Source organism: Ricinus communis, chromosome 1, assembly GCF_019578655.1.
Source record: "Ricinus communis isolate WT05 ecotype wild-type chromosome 1, ASM1957865v1, whole genome shotgun sequence".
In the NCBI taxonomy this organism is placed as follows: Eukaryota; Viridiplantae; Streptophyta; class Magnoliopsida; order Malpighiales; family Euphorbiaceae; genus Ricinus; species Ricinus communis.
The window spans coordinates 5,639,350-5,657,372 of record NC_063256.1 but is presented as its reverse complement, the minus strand read 5'-3'; the positions used below and the strand labels follow the sequence as shown (position 1 = coordinate 5,657,372).

Here is an 18,023-nt window from a genome sequence, read left to right as displayed (position 1 = left end):
TAAAGATGTACTTGGGGGATTATTGTAAGATGCTAAAAAAAAAAGGGTAGATTTGTATGAACTACTTTTATTTAACATTTGGCAAACAAATTTTAAAATTAAAACAGATAAAAAAAAGAAAGAAAAGCAGTTGAGGTAATGGACTGTAAAATGGATAGGAAATGAGAGTTGCATAATGAGAAAATAATAAGTGATAAAGTTTGTTGATTAATTGAATTGATGAGTATTATTAGCTAAGCTAAACAACAACACTGTGCGATTGTGATGGCCTACAAAAGTGTTGTCTTTTTTTTTTTTTTTTTTGTTGCTGAATGGTGTTTTATAATCCAATGGCCACATCGTATATGTTATGCAATAACTCTACCTAACCCTAATCTTTTATTTTCATTATTCACACAATTTGCTCTTCTCATTTCAGATTTTAACCCACATACAGCTGTCTTCTACTCATTGCATTTTCCTATAATAAACTTAGTAAAAGACTCCAATCTTAAATAATTTATATTCCATTTACTTATGTTTTCAGGAGTTAAGAAGTTTGCTATGTTATTGAAGTTATTAGAGTTCATCCTATAGCTAATTGCTACAGTTTCTTTATTATCTTTCTTCCTGGGTTCTATTTTGTATTGTCTGTTGTTATAGTTTTGTTCTGCAGCATGTGAATCATCTTGGACACAAATTGTCACCACACCATAATTCCATACATTAAAACAATATAATAAAGTGTTAACGATGTTGTATATTTCTTATAATATCCAGAAATATTTTAGATAATTGTATAAAGATTAAATTTCATATTAGCTTTCTCAAATTTACTATATATACAACATTTATATTTGGAGTTCAAACAAATAATTTTATCAACTATATTCAAAATTTATACTCCATATTTACTTTATAGATGGGTCACAATATATATATATATATATATCAAGCGGAGATAATGATATAAATTGTTACTGCATTTTGTATTTAGTTTCATTTTGATTATAAAATTTTAATTTGTTTCATCCCAATCATTCAACTCTAATTTTGATTGCAATTTAATCACCTCACTAGTAAGAAATTGACATGTCACATTTTTTCTTTTTTATTCTTTTCTATTGGTCTTTTTTGCAATGTGACTAAATTGAAATAAAATTAAAATTGAATGATTAAAATGAAACAAATTAAAATTTTGTGACTAAAATAAAATTAAATACAAAATTCATTGATCATCTGTATCATTATTTCCCGTCAAGTATAGCGTTCTCTAAAAAAAAAAAAAAGTATGTCACGTTCCTTAGGAATATGAACAGTTACTTAATTAATTGTAGTGTAAAAGGCAGAGAAATCATCAAATCAGAGAGTCTTCAAACTCCCCCATTATAATTTGTTAATATTGAATAATACACTTCCAAAAGGAACATAAGAATATGAATCTTTTAAGAGGAAATCACGACTTAAAACATGGACTTGGTTAATGTGTATAAAATTATGCTTGAGAAGGATGAAATGTGAAGCACATGAGAAGAAAAGAAAAACATTAAGAAAATGGTGGAAAACAAAGAGAAGGATATGTATTTCTCTTGTCTGGTAACCCTAACCCTAGACAGTGAGAAGCTAGACCTCACTTCCATTTGTGTATATGCATGCAATTACTTATCATGGGGAACACATAAACAAACCAGACCCCATAACTTTGGTGCTCTACTTTTCTAATACTCTTTTGATTCCTTCAATTAATCTTCGTCCTGTCAAATCCCATAAAAGGGGCTAACTTTGGTCCCAATTTCAACTCTACTTTTCGCACTGGATTCACAGTAAACACATAATTTCCTGGCAGACATTGATATTGTGTCATTTCATGTATACAACAGCATACTTATAACTGCTTCTTGCTTTTTCTTTAGCTTGTGTTCCTATATCGCTTCATATGTGACCAATGATTGACTAATTATTTTATTTTGGGATGGATCAGAGAACTCTGAAGCTCCAAATATTCTTTTTTCTTATAATTCAGAAGAAAACAAGTTTAAATTTGAGTTTTTATTCCAATTGAAATATGTACTCACTTAAGACTAAACTGCACTTGCGAGCCCATGCTTAATGACTGCTATTATCAACATATACATGACAACTTCCGTGATCACCTCCAGATCTGACCCACCAGAAATTATTATAGCTTCACATGTACATGGTAGTTCTAGTCTTTGCTTTTTTATTTTCTTTGTATATATTCTTAACCGACCCATACGGAATTAATATGTGACCCACTTGGTAGATATAGTTTGTCATGAACAAGAGATGTTATTATAATGATTCTCAAGATGAACTCTTTTAGTACTTTGTATTTTCCTTTGCAGCTGCTCTCTTCAAGAAAATTGCTTCTAATGTTTAGACTAACCAACACAAAGGACAATTGCATTTTTACAGTCAAATTGCTTATATTAGCACAACTATTTTTGCCAAATATAAAGCTAAAGACATTAAAAAAGTAAAAAGATTGGAAATGAAATCATACCGCTGGCCGCCTTTGGGTGGCTGAATTTTCATCTCTGCTTGCTTAGTTGATTGCATCAGATCGACACCAACAATTTCAAAGATCCTGCAGAGATTAAATCATTCGAGAATACATAGTTATAAGGAACTAACCTTTCTCGTATTTCTTATTTCCCTTAGATTGAGAAAGAACTGATAAAGATCATTGTTAACATACGATATTATCAATATTCAGGCTTCTTGGTTAAAGAAAGAGAGTATTTGCAAAACAATTAGTGTGTAAATATGGAAATCAAACCTAGTTGGGGGGAATGAAGCCTGGTCCGAAATCATTCAGTTAATGTTTCAGCTTCACAAAATGAATGACATCGAACCAGACAACATTCACCTCAACTGTTAATACATGTGAGAGAGAATGTGTGTGTGAGAGAGAGAGAGAGAGAGAGAGAGAGAGAGAGAAAGAAAGAGATATGGGATCTGAAGAATTTGTGATATGGCCATGCATTTTATATTATATCTTCATGGGGTCCTTTAATACGTATAGGAATGATATATATATATATATATATTAATTGTTGGTTTGAGTCACAAGACAAGACACTGAGTCCACTTTCTACACCATCTCTAATCTTGTTTTCACACATAGGGTTTGGTAGTTTATAACATAGTTTTTCTACTAAACATTCAAATAATAATTGCTTTTGTGTTGAATACCTTTTTCTTCGAACATCATAAATTGGTCTTAAAAATTAGGTGTCTGGTGGCGAGGTCAACCCAAACAGCTTCTTTTAGCCTCTATAATTTTCCCTAAGGGGCTCTGGCCAGCAAGCTTTCTGGTTTATCTTCTCAAATTCTCCCTTTCAAAATCACAATGATAACTCATGCATAGATGTTCTAATCATGATTAATCAATGATACCCTTTAGCCAGCTGAGCTTCGGTTGGTTTTTCTACAACTTCAATTACAGTTTAATTTAATTAGATGATTTATGGGCTATCACGTCTAGTTAGCCAGACTAATTGGTCTAACTCTAGGGTTCCAGCTTTTATGAATAAGGCGGAAAGTAAATTTACTTATTAACTGATTGCTGATGATTGAATTATTAAGTGTGTGTGCATTTGGCATGCACTTTGCACTAACAAGTAAATAAATACAATGGCAGTCATTGTAATAAAGATAATATAGGCCTAATTATTGGAGCTAAATTAGTTTTGGAGAGTTTTGCTTGGAAGACCTTGATTCTGTTTCTTTCTTTCAGAATCTCAAGCAAAGGATTTATCTTTTGCTTGCCACTAAGGTAAAGGGTGGGAGGTGGAGAACCTTCACCAAATGATGGCACATGCAGCTTGTTTGATGCCAAGCTTAAGCCCCAAGCTTAAAACAAATTGACTTGCTAAAGCTACACCTGCAGCATTGGCTGAAAATTATGAAAAAAGTCTCAACGACATGGACAAAAATAAAAGTTGAATACAAATTTAACCAATTCTTACTCAATTAATAATTAAAATGTAAGAGTTGGAAGAAGGGTGCGGATTTCATTTCTAATTTTTCTTCTGTTAGTTAGCTAGCATTAAAGTAGGTATCTTCAGATTTATGTTGGAAAATATTATAAGAAAAGAAAAGAAAAGATTTGCAAGTGCTGTGTTGATTTTTTTCCAATCTAGTAAAGTTGCTTTTCATAAAGGAACAAAAGCTAAATCTGAGTTGGTGTATTTAGCATATTACTTTGAGTAATGTATTATTGAAATTCTCAAAACATACGTGAGAAAGAATATTATCATCATCAGAATTACACATGATATGCAGTCATGCAGAGAAATCCACAATATTCCTTTTCAAAATCAACTTCTGATTATTTAAAACAGAAAAAAGAAAAGAAAAGAAAAGAACATATTGCTTTTTCATATCATCCTTATTCTTTCACAGATTGGTTAAATTAGATTGATCCAAGTCCTTCCTTTGTCCACCCATTAATTTCTTCTTCTTCTTCTTCTTCTTTTTTTTACTGTAACACTTATGTGTGGTAGAATTGATGAAACTTATAAATTCTCAGTTCTTAATAAGGAGGCCTCTTGAAGACATGAGACATGACATTCCGTTTGTCCTATAGAAAACATTTCTGTACTTAATTTGTTTTCTCTGCAGATAACATCAAGTGGATCTTATTATGTAATATTATCAACATAATGAACTAGTTGTGGCTGAGGTGCAGAAAATCAATTAATCAAGCAGGTTAAAAATTCAAGACTTGGCTACAAAGATGGTAGTTTTCATTTCTTTCCATGAAGTTTGTGCTTATCATTATATTCATGCACTAAATAATGCAGGAAAGAAAATGATAGCAGTGTAGAGAGTTGTACCTTCTTTAAAGATCCTTCAATCTTATGTATACAAATCAAGAAAAGAAACCAATGTCCTGCTATCACAACTTCCATGCATGAGAGTTTGGAAACAGAAAGTTTCTTGAAACAAGCTTATTAGTTCTTATTTGTTGGAGTACTAGAAGGCCATTATTCCAAGAATGTCATGCATACATTCTGCATTACTTTCTTTCTTTCCTTTTTTTTTTTCTCTTTATAATTTTCTTTTTCAGATTTTATAGTCTTTCATGCAACCACTATAATTGAGTGGAATTCTGCAAAATATATGTTCAGGTCAGATGACAAAGTACTGTTGCAGAATTCTCAGTCCTCTGTAACCTGTAACTTGTAACAGATGTTCATGTGGTGAGTCAATAGAGCAAACTTTGCAACAGATGTTGTCATAACTAATTAAATATAATATAATAGAGGATGAAATGCATTAGGTGGCTCAAATGATGGCATACTTGCAAATAAACAAATAATCAATTAATTATTACAACATTTTCTATACTTATTTCTAAATCCAATTAGTCCCATCAAACTTATGATGCCTAACAAGCAAAAGAGGATCCTGAAAGCAGAAAATGGTGCAATGGATGAGACAACAACATATACACAAAATAACTATTGATTACATCTTGGATAGACCATTATTAGGATAGGAGATGTAGTAGTAGTACTACTGGATGAGATAGCAAAGCCAGACAAGTTAACAAACATTTATGAGATCCAGCTAAGGTACTCTGTATTATTATCACATTCCTGTGGACACTAGTCATGGTGGAGCTCCACCACCATGAAATTCAGCATCAAAAAAAGGTTTTTAAAAAGATGGGTTAGCAACACCTCTCTTTGCAATACGTCCAAAAGGGTTCTTGGCCCAGAAATCTATATATTGTGAAGAAGAAGAAAAAATATGAATCTTTAATAGAAAAATGTAGAGTTAAAATAGACCTTTTGGGTCCCCTTTGTTTGGAATTGTTGACAGAGATAAAGTTAATCTTGAAATGAACTTCCAAAGAAAATTCATAGATCTAGCTAGTAAACCTAATATCAATTGAACACAAAAAGTGAAACGGAATCATTGCTTAGGGCTTTAATATAAATTTTGATATAGAAAATAGCATAAAAGTCAAAGAACCTTTACTAATAGCATTCTGTTTCTACATTTCAAGCAAGGTCCATTATTGAAAAGTGTGGCATTTTAGATCTTTGAATAGAGGTATAGAATTGAGAAGTGGTAACAATTTTCTATAAAGGAATTGTACCTACTGAACGAAGGGTATGTAGCAGTCACTTTTTCCTTTTAGTCTGGTTGAATTACTTAATTGTTAAATTATAATTATTAAGCAATAATGTATCCACCAATATGTCTTACATAGAAATGGGTAGGTCCTTTTTGCACTGATATTCAATTCCATTGAGTAAAATAATGCTTGGATGCTAAAGTATTACTTACCTGAAAATAGCCAATAAGTGTAAAAGTGAAGTTGAGGAAACCCTTGTTTCAACAAGGAAATGAACTACTAGGAACAGGAGTCATGATTTGGTGCTGATATATTTGTCAAAGCATCTCTATATACAAAGACATGATGAAGGAATGACTTGCCTAAATCTCAAACAAAAAGCCCTACATAAGTATGTACATAAAAAAATATCAGAAAACCAAACAGAACCAGCACATTAAGTTGTACATAATGTAGTGTCCTTTACCAAAATGGAAATATGTATATATACACACACACTGTGTCAAGCTTTTATAATTTTGGCACTAAACTGAATAGTAACAAAGACTCAACCAGGCTTGCCAGCTTTTTTTTCTTTTTTGGTGAGCTGCTTGATTTATTTGTCCTCAAATTCTATTCTGACTGATTCAACATTATTTAAGATTGAAATGTACCAGAATTCAATTCTTATCAATCTTCCAATCCGAAAAAATTATAACAAGGATATGATGAAAACAACTAAATCCTGAATTAAGCAATGAATGTTTAGGACAATAACAATATAAAACCTTGCATCTTCCTTCTTATGTTTCGTATATAAGGAACTTCAAAAGGGATCAAACACGTTCAGACAAGCATCAGAGCCAGAAATTCATCAAGATACAGTTATGGATTAACTTGCCTGGCAAAGGGAGACAGAAGTAGTAATTTATCAAACAATAATATTGGTCAGAATTGAGCAATTTATCACATGTAATCGTAATGTAAAGGCTTTGAGATGATTTGGTGTAGTGTAACTAAAAGTCTTCTTTTCCGAGCTTAAATTGGAGACTATTAGGCCTGTGAGGATTATTGAAAGCCATAATCAACATGTTTCAAGAATAACAATGTATTAATATGAGCAGACAAAGAATGGTGTTCCAAAATGTCTGCATAGAGCAGCAAGTTGTGACCCTTTACAAACATTATATATATATATATGTTGGTCCTTAGGGTTCAACAATTTCTCCATTTGTCCTTAATATGTGTGCATTTACATCTTACTTTATTTCCTCTTCAAAGTAGTTTGCTATGGTCGTAAAGGAGAAACTCAAATTTGGTTATTAAACGATGCTGGCGCCCTTTCCCATTGTACACACTAGCTAAATTAAATGCTTCTAGAACACCATTTCTATGCAAAGAAGTTATATGGAAACTTCTCTTTTTCTTTTTTAAAGAGAAATATATATATTTATATAAAATAGTTCTATCCAAGAATATCTAAATGATATTCTCATTGAATATGGTAATTACTATTTACTTTTTTAGACTTTGACCTATTATATTATTGTCACACTGACATTTTAAATGTATATTAAAATGTTCTCTTTTTTCTGTTATTATATTAGAATTTTTTATTTAGATTTTTAATTAATTAAATGTCAATTTTAGATAAAATTATAAAAGATAATTTCATCTTTACCACCGCTATTTTTCTCTTGCTCTACTCAAAAGTCATTGAGAAATTAAAAAGATATAGTACGGAAGAAAAACATTTCTCTTTATGCCAATTAAATACATCTTATTCATAACAAAACATAGAAATCCAACATATAATTTCTTTTGATTTATAAATTCTTTACTTAATATCCTTGTTTTGTCTTTCACTCTTTCAGAAGATTTTGAGTCAAGAAGTTATCCAAATAACGTCCCACAAACTTTCATTTTTCCTCCATTAAAAATCAAGCACTATCATTCTTACTTGTTCATTTTATTTCTCTAATTTTTTTTTTTTTTTTTTTTTTACTTTCTTTTCGTTAGCCAAACACTGACCCAAAATGAAATTGATATATATAATTATCTTTCTCATATTTTCTCCTGAAAAAAATGAAAAAATGAAAAGAAAAGAAAAGAGGTTATGTTTGTATTTTTATATCAAAGTTAAAAAATAAATAGATGTGAGTTTTGATATAATATATCTTAATATATTTAACGGGATATGACCCCAATAAAAATTATCCTATAAACATGCAAATTGATGAAAATGTTGAGATATATAATATTATTTATTAAGCATAGAATTCACATTTATTTTACTCTTCTAAGGAACTTTGCTATAATGATGTATTTGAAATTATTCGATTGATTATTATCTGCATCTAAAGCGAAAGAGGATCATTGGCAATTCGGCATCATGGCTGTGGAATACTTTTACTGGGCTTCGATGGACCAGCCCACCACTTTTTAGACGTTTCCTCGCAAGCTATAAGTCTTTTAATAAATATATAAGTTTTACAGGACTGAAATTAAAATTAAAATTAATGCTTAAATACGATGTTAAAAATTTAAAAATTATGTGATTAATTTAATAATAAATATAAATTAATTTTTTTTCATCGTTGATTCATCCGAATAATAATAATAATAAAAGTTTGTTTTAAAATTCTAAATAATTCTACTAACCGCGATAGTCCCTAATTTGAAAAATAAAATTTCCAATAATTTGATAAAATCATTTCACCACCACTTTTAAGAAGAAAAAAAATAGTAATAGAAATTAGAATATTCTGATATAATATATCGGTTTAGTTAGTTCATCTTCTAATTTGACTAGTAGCCACCTCCAATCGGTAATTATTCATATTTTCCTAGGAGGAAAGCCAAAAGAAAAGAAAAAGAAAAAACTAAAACTAAAAAGGAAAGAGCAAAAGGAAACAGAATCAACATGGAAGGCACTAGATAATTACTGTCATATTCTAAAAAGTAGACTAACCATTCTATAATATCATACATCTCATTTGACGTATTTTTCTTTCTTATTCTTTTATATATATATTTATATTTCTTCTTTTTTAAGGTGCATGTAATCTATTAGCATTCTGATGAAACTAAAGCACCTGAAGCAACTAATTCACCAACTCCTTACAATCTAAACAAAACTAAAAGCTGAGTTCCTTCTATACAATGAAAGAGACTTGAATTCCAGCAGCATGTATATGGGGACTGTACATGTTGTTCTAAAATGTCCACTTTGATGGCAGCGGCTGCAATGCACAGTTCGTTTAACTCGGCCACCATCATCAGCACGCGCTCGTTTCTTCCTTGGTTTTCCTGGTGGTGGCTGAAGCGAGTTTGGCGGGTTTATCACAGTTTCAACATCACTCATCAGTAATCCTTCATACGTCTCTCTCCAAAGTGCTCTATCAGGAATTGGGTGTATGCATTGTGAGTATGCTTTTCGATAATTAGCCACTGTGAAAAAGCTTTCAGTATACTTGTATACATTCTGCCCACAAGAGATGAGAGCTCCCACACCATGGACACAGGGCAATCCTCGAAGCTGCCATCCACAGCACGAACATTGACGGCTACGAATATTTACTATATGGGATCCTTCATTGGACCTGACTTCAAATTCAGCATCATTTGCTTTGAAGACTTGGCAAGTTTTTGCAAGCTCAATAGCCTCGAACACTTGCCTTTCAGCAGATGGAACGAGTGTGCTTGTCCATTGCATGCTCATTTCGCGACGATCATAGAACCAAGTCATCAGTTTGCGACGGATACACTCCATCATTTGGATTATTGGAAGTCCAGATGCTTCTAGTGTTAGAGTTTTTAATGATTCACCTATATTAGCTGTTAATTGCCCAAGTCTTGTGCCTTCAAAATATGCCATAGCCCACAATCGTGGGTCAATGCTTCTTATCCAGTAGGCTGCTTCCTTTGACATCTCTTCAATCATAAACATTTTCTGCTCAAACTCTAACATAGTGAGAGCATTAGCAGCTTCCCATAGAAGGTTGGGGAGGATGGTGTTGTTGAAATCCTTCCTGAAACTGTCAATGAGATGATAAATGCAGAAACCATGAAAAGCCGTAGGGAAGTAAGCTTCTACTCCGTCAATAGTTCCCTTGTTTCTTTCGGAAAGAAATGTAAGCTTTGGCATGTTTTCTGTGTTGGCTTCAAGCAGATTATGCAGCTCGGAGAGGAACCACATCCAATTATCCACAGTTTCATTGTCAACAACGCCAAATGCTAACGGAAAGACAGCACCATCACCATCAAAGCCAGAGGCAAAAAGCAAGGTCCCAAGGTACTTGCTTTTCAAATGAGTTCTACCAAGTACAATGAGATGTCGGCAAGCATTTAAAAACCCGTAAATTGATGCTTGGTACGAGATAAATAGGCGCTCGAAACAATTGTCAACAGGATTCCCATAAACCACTGCAATGCTTCCAGGATTCGTCCTTCGAATTTGATCACAATACTGTGGAAGGAGGTGATATTCTTCCTCAAATGATCCACGAAAAGTGGCCATGATTCTCTCCTTTGCCCTCCATGCCTGCTTATATGATAATGTGATCCCATGAGCTCGATGAATCTCCTCCAGTATCTCCTTTGGGGTACAATGAGGGTTTTCCATTAGGCGTCTTTTCATGGATTCTGCAACCCATTGAACTGATGCTTGTAGGTGACCGAGATGTCTTATTCCACCACAAGCATGTTCCTCATTAATTGTCCTAATTGTGAATGTAGGAACACCAGGAAGCTTTGCAGCATGAATCCTCCATGGGCATCCCTCACTCGCACACTTAGCTGTGAAACGAGCCTTGTCAGACTTGATCGTCTGCATCTCAAAGCGAAAAGCAATAGCTGCATCCCTCAGTGCTCTTCGACAGCTATGGACATCAGGGAATTCTTGCCCAACAGTCAGCTCTACTGCTTGAGAGTAAGAGACAAGAGAATTTCTAACCACCAATGGTTGTTGAAAATTCACATCTGACATAGGAACAATACCCAGCTCCTGATTTTCATGATTCTCCTGTGAACCTCCAGTGCCCAGCTGATTTTCGTGATCTTCACCATTGATATGGCTTTGATTTACAGTAGCATCGTCACCTTCATCAAAACCTATTCCATTCTCTTTAAAATGGTGCACATCTCCATGTTGCTGAACAAAAGCATGTTCACTGGTCTGCCTGAGAACTAAACTATGGTCATGATTGTGTTCTAAACCCCCGTCTTGAACATAGTCAATGCCAACCTCTGCATCCAAATTATGATAATTGATGTTGTGTGCTGATCCAAAGTTATGACTCTGAACAATAGGTGAACTCTGACTATGTCCTGGTTCTATGTATTGATTCTGGCTCAACAGAGAATCCTGATTGTTCCCAATTATCAAACCATCATTCTCCATTATAAATGAATAATAACACCGGCCCTGTGAACATAGTCAATAATCCATCAACATTATTTTCCTTCAAATTTACAATCGTATATTCCTTTTTAAGTCCAAAAATTAACTAAACCACACCATATCAAATAATAGAGTCTAGCAAAGAATCATAAACGAAACAGTATTCACTAACCAACAAAAAAATTTAATGACAATTGTGGAATACATCAGATATAAAAGATTTAAAAAAGCTAAACGACAAACGTGCAATGTCAACACAGAGGCCATGTTTGGTTACCCAAAAAAAAAAAGTTGAAAACTGAAAAGTACTTAAAAGATGTTATTGAAAAAGCTTCCAAACAAAATCAAACCATGCATTGATTTGCATCAACCTCAACTTTATCAGCAACCAAACAGAGTACAATTTGAAAAAATAATAAAAGCATTAAAACAAATACATAATTAATCAGAATTATCTAAAAGAGATTTGTTTAAGAAAAGAAAACAGATAAAAGGGTTATTTTAAATAAAACAAATTAAATTAAATTTTGGCGGGTGGTTTAGAGGGAATACCTGCAAAGGCAAAGGGTAGAGAAGGGGAAGACTGTGAATTGGAGGGGCAAAAAAGGGCACTCGTTTTCTGTTATGATGATGGTGATTTTTGCTACTCGGGGTTACCCTATTTTGAGGGTATTTATGTCATCCTCTGTGACCTCTGCTACCCTTCTGCTTCGCCAAGTCCCAACACGTGCAAACTTAGTATGCTGTCCTCAAATTTTAGTCTTATGATCGGTCTCTTGGGTATTTTTCCTTTTTAATTTTTATAATCATTAAGGTAAAAGATTTTATTGGATATTATTAATAGAATGTTACATTAGTTTTGAAGTGATCTTATTTTAACATATTTTATATATAAATGGGCCAATTTATGATTAATAAATTTTATTTATTTCATAATTTTAAATTTTTTTATTTGGCACATCAGTGTGAATATATAGAATCCATTTCTAGTGATTTTTTTATTACACAATTATTTTTATGATAATTTTTTTACTGTATTTGCTTATAAATAATTATTTTTTTGATAATTTTTACTATATTTGCTTACAAGTAACCATCTTCAAGGATGATTTTGCGAATTTTATAAAATGATATATCAATATTTTTTTAATAATTATTTTAGAATAGGAGTTAGAATTTGCCATTATAAATGATACAAATATAAATTTTAAGATTATTTAACTAATAATTATAATTTTAAAATAACAATTTTCTAATATGTTGAAAGTAATCATATAGTATATTCAGTATAATATTGTAACTAGCAATAACATATTATAGAGTAGAAAAATAAATAAAAAAACTCCAAAATACATTTTTCTTACTCAAATTCAAAATATACTTGATACGCATATCAATTAGCAGCGACTGATTTTTTTAAGTTACCAAACAGGTAAAGTGAGTTGGTGAGCTGCTTGCAAATTAAATCATTCCTTCATCTGTTATTTAATAAATAACTATTTAATTTTTTTAACTTTTTATTTTAGCAAAAAAAATTTAACTATTTAATTTGAATTCAAGGTGAGAGAGTAATGATAAATCTAGACTAAATCTATTAGAACACATGAATCTACACAGTAATTTTTATCATTTTTTATACTTTAATAAATTAATATATAACTTATTTAATTTATAAAATTAAATGTTTTATCATCAAATATTGCCGATATGGCAATTATATAAAACACAATTTGTAAATATTTTTTTCTTCTTCATATATGCGCTGCATCAATAAATTGGTGGGGTGTTTCTTTGCTAATAGAATAACCCACAGTTATGTAAAGATTTAAAATTGATTAAAATTAAAGCACCTTTTTTTTCTCTTTTTTTCCAAGAAATCCCTTTCCAAGGGTATAGGAAAGTAAAATGATTTAACCTACTATTGTTACATAATCTTATTAATTATTAAAGCTTTCAATTCCAATTAAAATCCTTTGTTAAGCTTTTACTCCCGAAGAAGACCTCAGACGGTACAAATTCTGATAGTTGCTTAAGGTTTATATAAGAAAGCTCAAGAAATATCTATATTGATCTCAAAGGGATTTCAGTCACCTACTTGACAAGTATGATATTGCAACGGTGCAAGAAGTTAGAACATCTTTACAAGGGTATAGGAAAGTAAAAATAAAAACCTCGCCTGAAGAACCCTAATTTTAATAAGAAACAAAACCCTCCCACGCTTTTATTGAACAGATTTAATGACCGAGGGAAAGCTGATAAAAGAGGAACTTCCTAACTCTTCACTGGGGGAGCAAACAATTTCCCAACAAACATCTCGATCATCCTTTTTCTACTAAAGATGATCTCATGTCTAAATAGCCAAAAATCATGCCTTAATTGATGCCAGTAGATCTGCCACTAAAATAGGGGCGCAAAAACAATTAGCTCCTTCATAATCACATTCATGGCAACGGGACATATTTCCCATCACATACATATATCAGGAGACTATTTTCCATCCAATCTTGCTGATTCGAGCTTAGGCAACAGCTCAGAAACCACCTTTTGTATCGCAACACGGTTCAACCCCTTGTTGCTTGACTTGCTTCCATTTATGACCATTTTAGACAGAAAAGCAATTTCCTGAGCATTCAAATTTTTTACAAATAGTTCAGCCCAAAATGCATCATCCTCATTGATGTTTGATCCTCTCACAAGTTCTATTACTTTCTCCAAGGTCGCTACATTTCGACCAGCACCACAGCCCATGGCTGTGGCAGCACCCACAGCATTGGCAATTGTTAATGTATTTACCAAAGGCATATTATGTATGAAGCCAAATGCAATAGCGGCTACGAAACTGTCTCCACACCCAACAGTGTCGATGACATTCACCTGATCACATTAACAAAAAAAGCTTTAGCTGGAAGATTCTGGAATATAACAGCTCAAGAAAGAAGGGAGGAAAGAAACAAAGCAGGCAAGTTGGAAGCAAACATAATCACAGTTGAGCCCTGTTTCTTTTTTGACAAAAGGGCTTAGGTAATGCCATGCCAGCAAATAGACATGTGGAAAACATGGTTTAAATACAAAGAACACCTTATCAGAATTACCAATACTCAATTAACACCCAAGGCGAAAAAAAAATTTAAAAAAAAAAGAAGAAAAGAACGCTCGTAGAATATAAAATTGATACTTGAGGCAAGTCTACAAGAAAAATTGCTGAAACATCATACCTTGAACGCAGGTGCACAAGATATATTTGAAATACTGACTAGAATTGAACCCTTAGAACCCATCTTCACAATCACCCATTTTGTACGTAATCCATTCCTTAGCAACCCCTGCCCTGCTAATAGCGGATCTCCTATGCCAGTCAGTGACTCAGCCTGGAAAATCATTGATACAAATGAACTAAGCAATTAGCTACTTATTAAATGCAAGTTCTGGGATGAGAGCATCCGATGTAATAACGTGAGAGTTAAATGAACATGATTGAAACAAATAGTAGCACAACTTTGCAGCAACTCTGCTATAAATTCAATGGTGTGTAATTATTTCAGTCAGAATTCTATTCTAGGCTACTAGTGGACCAGAAATCATAGTCTGATGACCCTCACCGGAGAGGATATCAAGCCTTAAATGGCCAGAGTTTGTCAAGACTCATAACCCATGCTGGTAGTGGCATGGGAAAAACTATCGTGTTTTTAACCCACTGAAATCAAAAGTAACTTCAGCTAGCAGTTTTAGGTGTTGGACACATAAAGAGAAACAAAGCAAATAAGTACTAACATAACTGTCTTTCATACAAGTCCTGAAGTTCCCAATAGAACTTTAAAAGTTTATTGCTCATATATTGTTTAGCCAATCTGCACTCAGTAAATGCATATTAGGAAGCCATAGAACTAAATGTAACTGTTTGATCGATGAAATATGAACATTCCAAAACTAAGGGTGGAAAAAGACAAAAGACAAGTAATGCTAGTGTCACAGTTATATACATCATATATACAATGCAGCACTGCTACATCAGTCATAAATACTATTACTACAAGTAAAGTGCAACACATCTACTTTTTCCCCAAACATCGCAAATATATAAAAGACAAACACCTTATATAAAGCTTATGTTCTTTTAACCATGGATTCTCAATTTAAAATTCCATTCAAAAAGAAAACTAGTTTTGCCATAAACAATGGAAATCGTATATGGATGTCGAAATAAAACTGCATGTTACTTTAGAAAGTAGGACTGATTTTTATAAGATTTTGATAGTAGGTGTTTTGAAGCTGAAGATGCGGCTAAATGCTAATATAAAATACTAGCCCAAACCTCATCGGATGTTAAAAGAAGAACATCGCTCATCTTCAAAAGATGGTGAAGTGCATCTCGTTCTTCAGGTGTTCCAGTAGAAAGACTCTTTCCACGTGGCCCAGGATCAAAGAAAATGCTTGTCCCAACTTCAACAGCATAATCCACAGCAGAGATTATCAAACTAGGAGAGAGTTCATCAAAGCCATAACCATTGCAGAAAAGGACCTTTGATTGCTTAATAGCCATCTTTACTTTTGCTGATAATTTGCTCATCCAGCTAAATGCAGGTTCCTTAGTAAAATCAGCTCGACTGAAAAAAAAAAAAAAAAAGTTGCATAAGAGTTAACTTAGAAAGATGACATTCATGCAGCAGAAAACAGGAAAGAATGGAGCAAGTAATATACCTACAAAAGCCATGTCTTTGCAGAGGATCCACAAGAACCCAGCATAAAAGAGTCTCATAAGAGGCACTAGAACTGTCAATAGCATCAGTATTATCACTCATCCCAACCATAGTAATCCCCTCATCGCGAAGCACATCCAGGAGGAACTTTCCATAAATTTCATTGCCCACATGACCAATTGTGGCACAACGAAGACCTAGTCTTGCAGCTGCTATGGCCATATTACAGTTACCACCAGCTTCCCAGTATTGCTATGTGAAAAAACACATACACAACCAAAGAGGTAAACAGCTGATAGAAATGATCCATTAAAATCATTAAACTCTTGCTTGAAAAATGAGAGAAAGAAAATAAAGAACCAAGAATATCCAAAGAAGTAAAATCTAAAACCTCAAGAGAAGAGAAGATAATTTATGAGATTAAATTTGATCTTATTACTTAAAACATAAACTTTATGCATGGTTCACTATCTGTAAAATCCAATGTGTTTCTCAGAGTAGCATGATTGGCACAATCGTAATGAGAATAAAGACAATATACTATCAGCGTATCTTTTTTAAAGCATTAATGGAACAAACTCATTTACATATCATATAATTACTATTCTTATGTGTAAAAAGGATACTACTTTCTACAACAATTACATTTAATTATAAGATAGTTATAATGCCAATAAAGAGGATGAAATGGTGGTTATAACATGAAATCTAATTCAAAAAGAAAAAAGAAATTTAACTATTTTGTCGTGCATGCTTTAAGAATTCCCAGTTCCCAGTTCATTGATGTTATTCATCTTTCTTCAACATAATTTTTTTTTTTAAAATTCTTATATGAGATGGCTCAACTCTCAAAAGCATTAAATAAATCAATTTTGCAGTATTAACCAGCAAATGCTTAAAAAAGAAGCAGAACCTGAAAGAATGATGGGAAAAAAAAAAAAAAAGAGAAGAAAGAAAACCTTGTGAGGTGGAGAAGTGGATAACTGCTCCATGTAAGCTTGGCGAGCATCGGGGGAGCGAGGGGGCAGTTTGGGAACATTGAGAACAATATCAACACAGAGATTACCTAAGGTAGAAACATCAATAATTTTAACACTATCACTCCTCAAATTCCAGTCCCGAAGAGCGCCGCTGTTTGGGAGCACAACAGGGGTGGAGCAGTGGTGGCTGTTATAAGAGAAAGAGGAGGTGAAGGAAGATTTTGGAGGAAGAATTAGATGTCTAGGGTTTAGAGGGAAGATGGAATGAGCATGAGATGGGCGAAAGGGAGTGAATGGGGAATTGAGGGTGAGGCTATGCATTCAGAGAATGTGAAGGGGAAGAGGCTGGAGCGGAAGAACAGAGAGAGTGAGCTGAGAAAGGGGATTGGAAGGAATTAAATAAGGAAGGTTTGTTTTCTTCTGTAGCGCTGCGCTAGTCAAGTTGACGGACACTTGCATCTTTCAAAAAAGTGTCTCTTTTCTTTTTAGTTGCGTGATTCTACGCATTCTTTGATCATCTTTTCTATTTTTCTTCTCATTTATTTATCGCTCACAAGTATCAAATGACAGTTAAACGCCACTTCTCATCAATATATATATATAAATAATATTATATATTCTTTTTTTTTTTTGCATGAATTTAGATTTACTTCTGAATTCTTTTTTATATCTATACTTACTACTGCACTATTTTAAAAATGAATGTCGGAATTCATATATAAATTTTTATAATTAAATAAAAATATTGTCATTTAAGTGTTTATTTTTGAAGAAAAGAAACAAAACTCTTTTATAATATGTAATAAGTTTAAGGTCTTTTATTATGCCAACAATATAAAATTCTCTTTCTTTCTAAAATTTAATGAGATTTTGAA

The 18,023-nt window shown here is 32.7% G+C and overlaps 2 protein-coding genes and 1 long non-coding RNA gene across 4 annotated transcripts; all 3 read right to left on the bottom strand.

The window, feature by feature from the left end:
- Positions 1 to 4,170: 4,170 nt before the first annotated feature.
- On the bottom strand, positions 4,171 to 6,555 carry LOC125369137. Its single transcript, XR_007214684.1, has 2 exons — positions 4,842 to 6,555; positions 4,171 to 4,620 (listed from the first exon to the last, which is right to left on the bottom strand). It is a non-coding gene; the product is annotated as an uncharacterized LOC125369137 (long non-coding RNA).
- A 2,642-nt stretch (positions 6,556 to 9,197) lies between these two features.
- Positions 9,198 to 11,471, bottom strand: LOC107261400. The gene has a single exon (XM_015720347.3). The coding sequence runs from the start codon at positions 11,469 to 11,471 to the stop codon at positions 9,198 to 9,200; it is 2,274 nt and encodes a 757-aa protein (XP_015575833.2).
- Positions 11,472 to 13,506: 2,035 nt separating this feature from the next.
- LOC8274748 (fructokinase-1) lies at positions 13,507 to 17,708 on the bottom strand. 2 transcript variants are annotated; one of them, XM_002520954.4, is made up of 5 exons: positions 17,128 to 17,708; positions 16,170 to 16,420; positions 15,784 to 16,075; positions 14,687 to 14,839; positions 13,507 to 14,345 (listed from the first exon to the last, which is right to left on the bottom strand). In XM_002520954.4, the coding sequence occupies exons 1-5, from the start codon at positions 17,467 to 17,469 to the stop codon at positions 13,959 to 13,961; spliced, it is 1,425 nt and encodes a 474-aa protein (XP_002521000.1). In that variant the 5' UTR covers positions 17,470 to 17,708; the 3' UTR covers positions 13,507 to 13,958. The 2 variants fall into 2 exon arrangements, with proteins under 2 accessions (XP_002521000.1, XP_015575894.1); XM_015720408.2 differs by having other exon boundaries at positions 16,170 to 16,460; positions 17,128 to 17,264.
- Between the last annotated feature and the right edge of the window lie 315 nt (positions 17,709 to 18,023).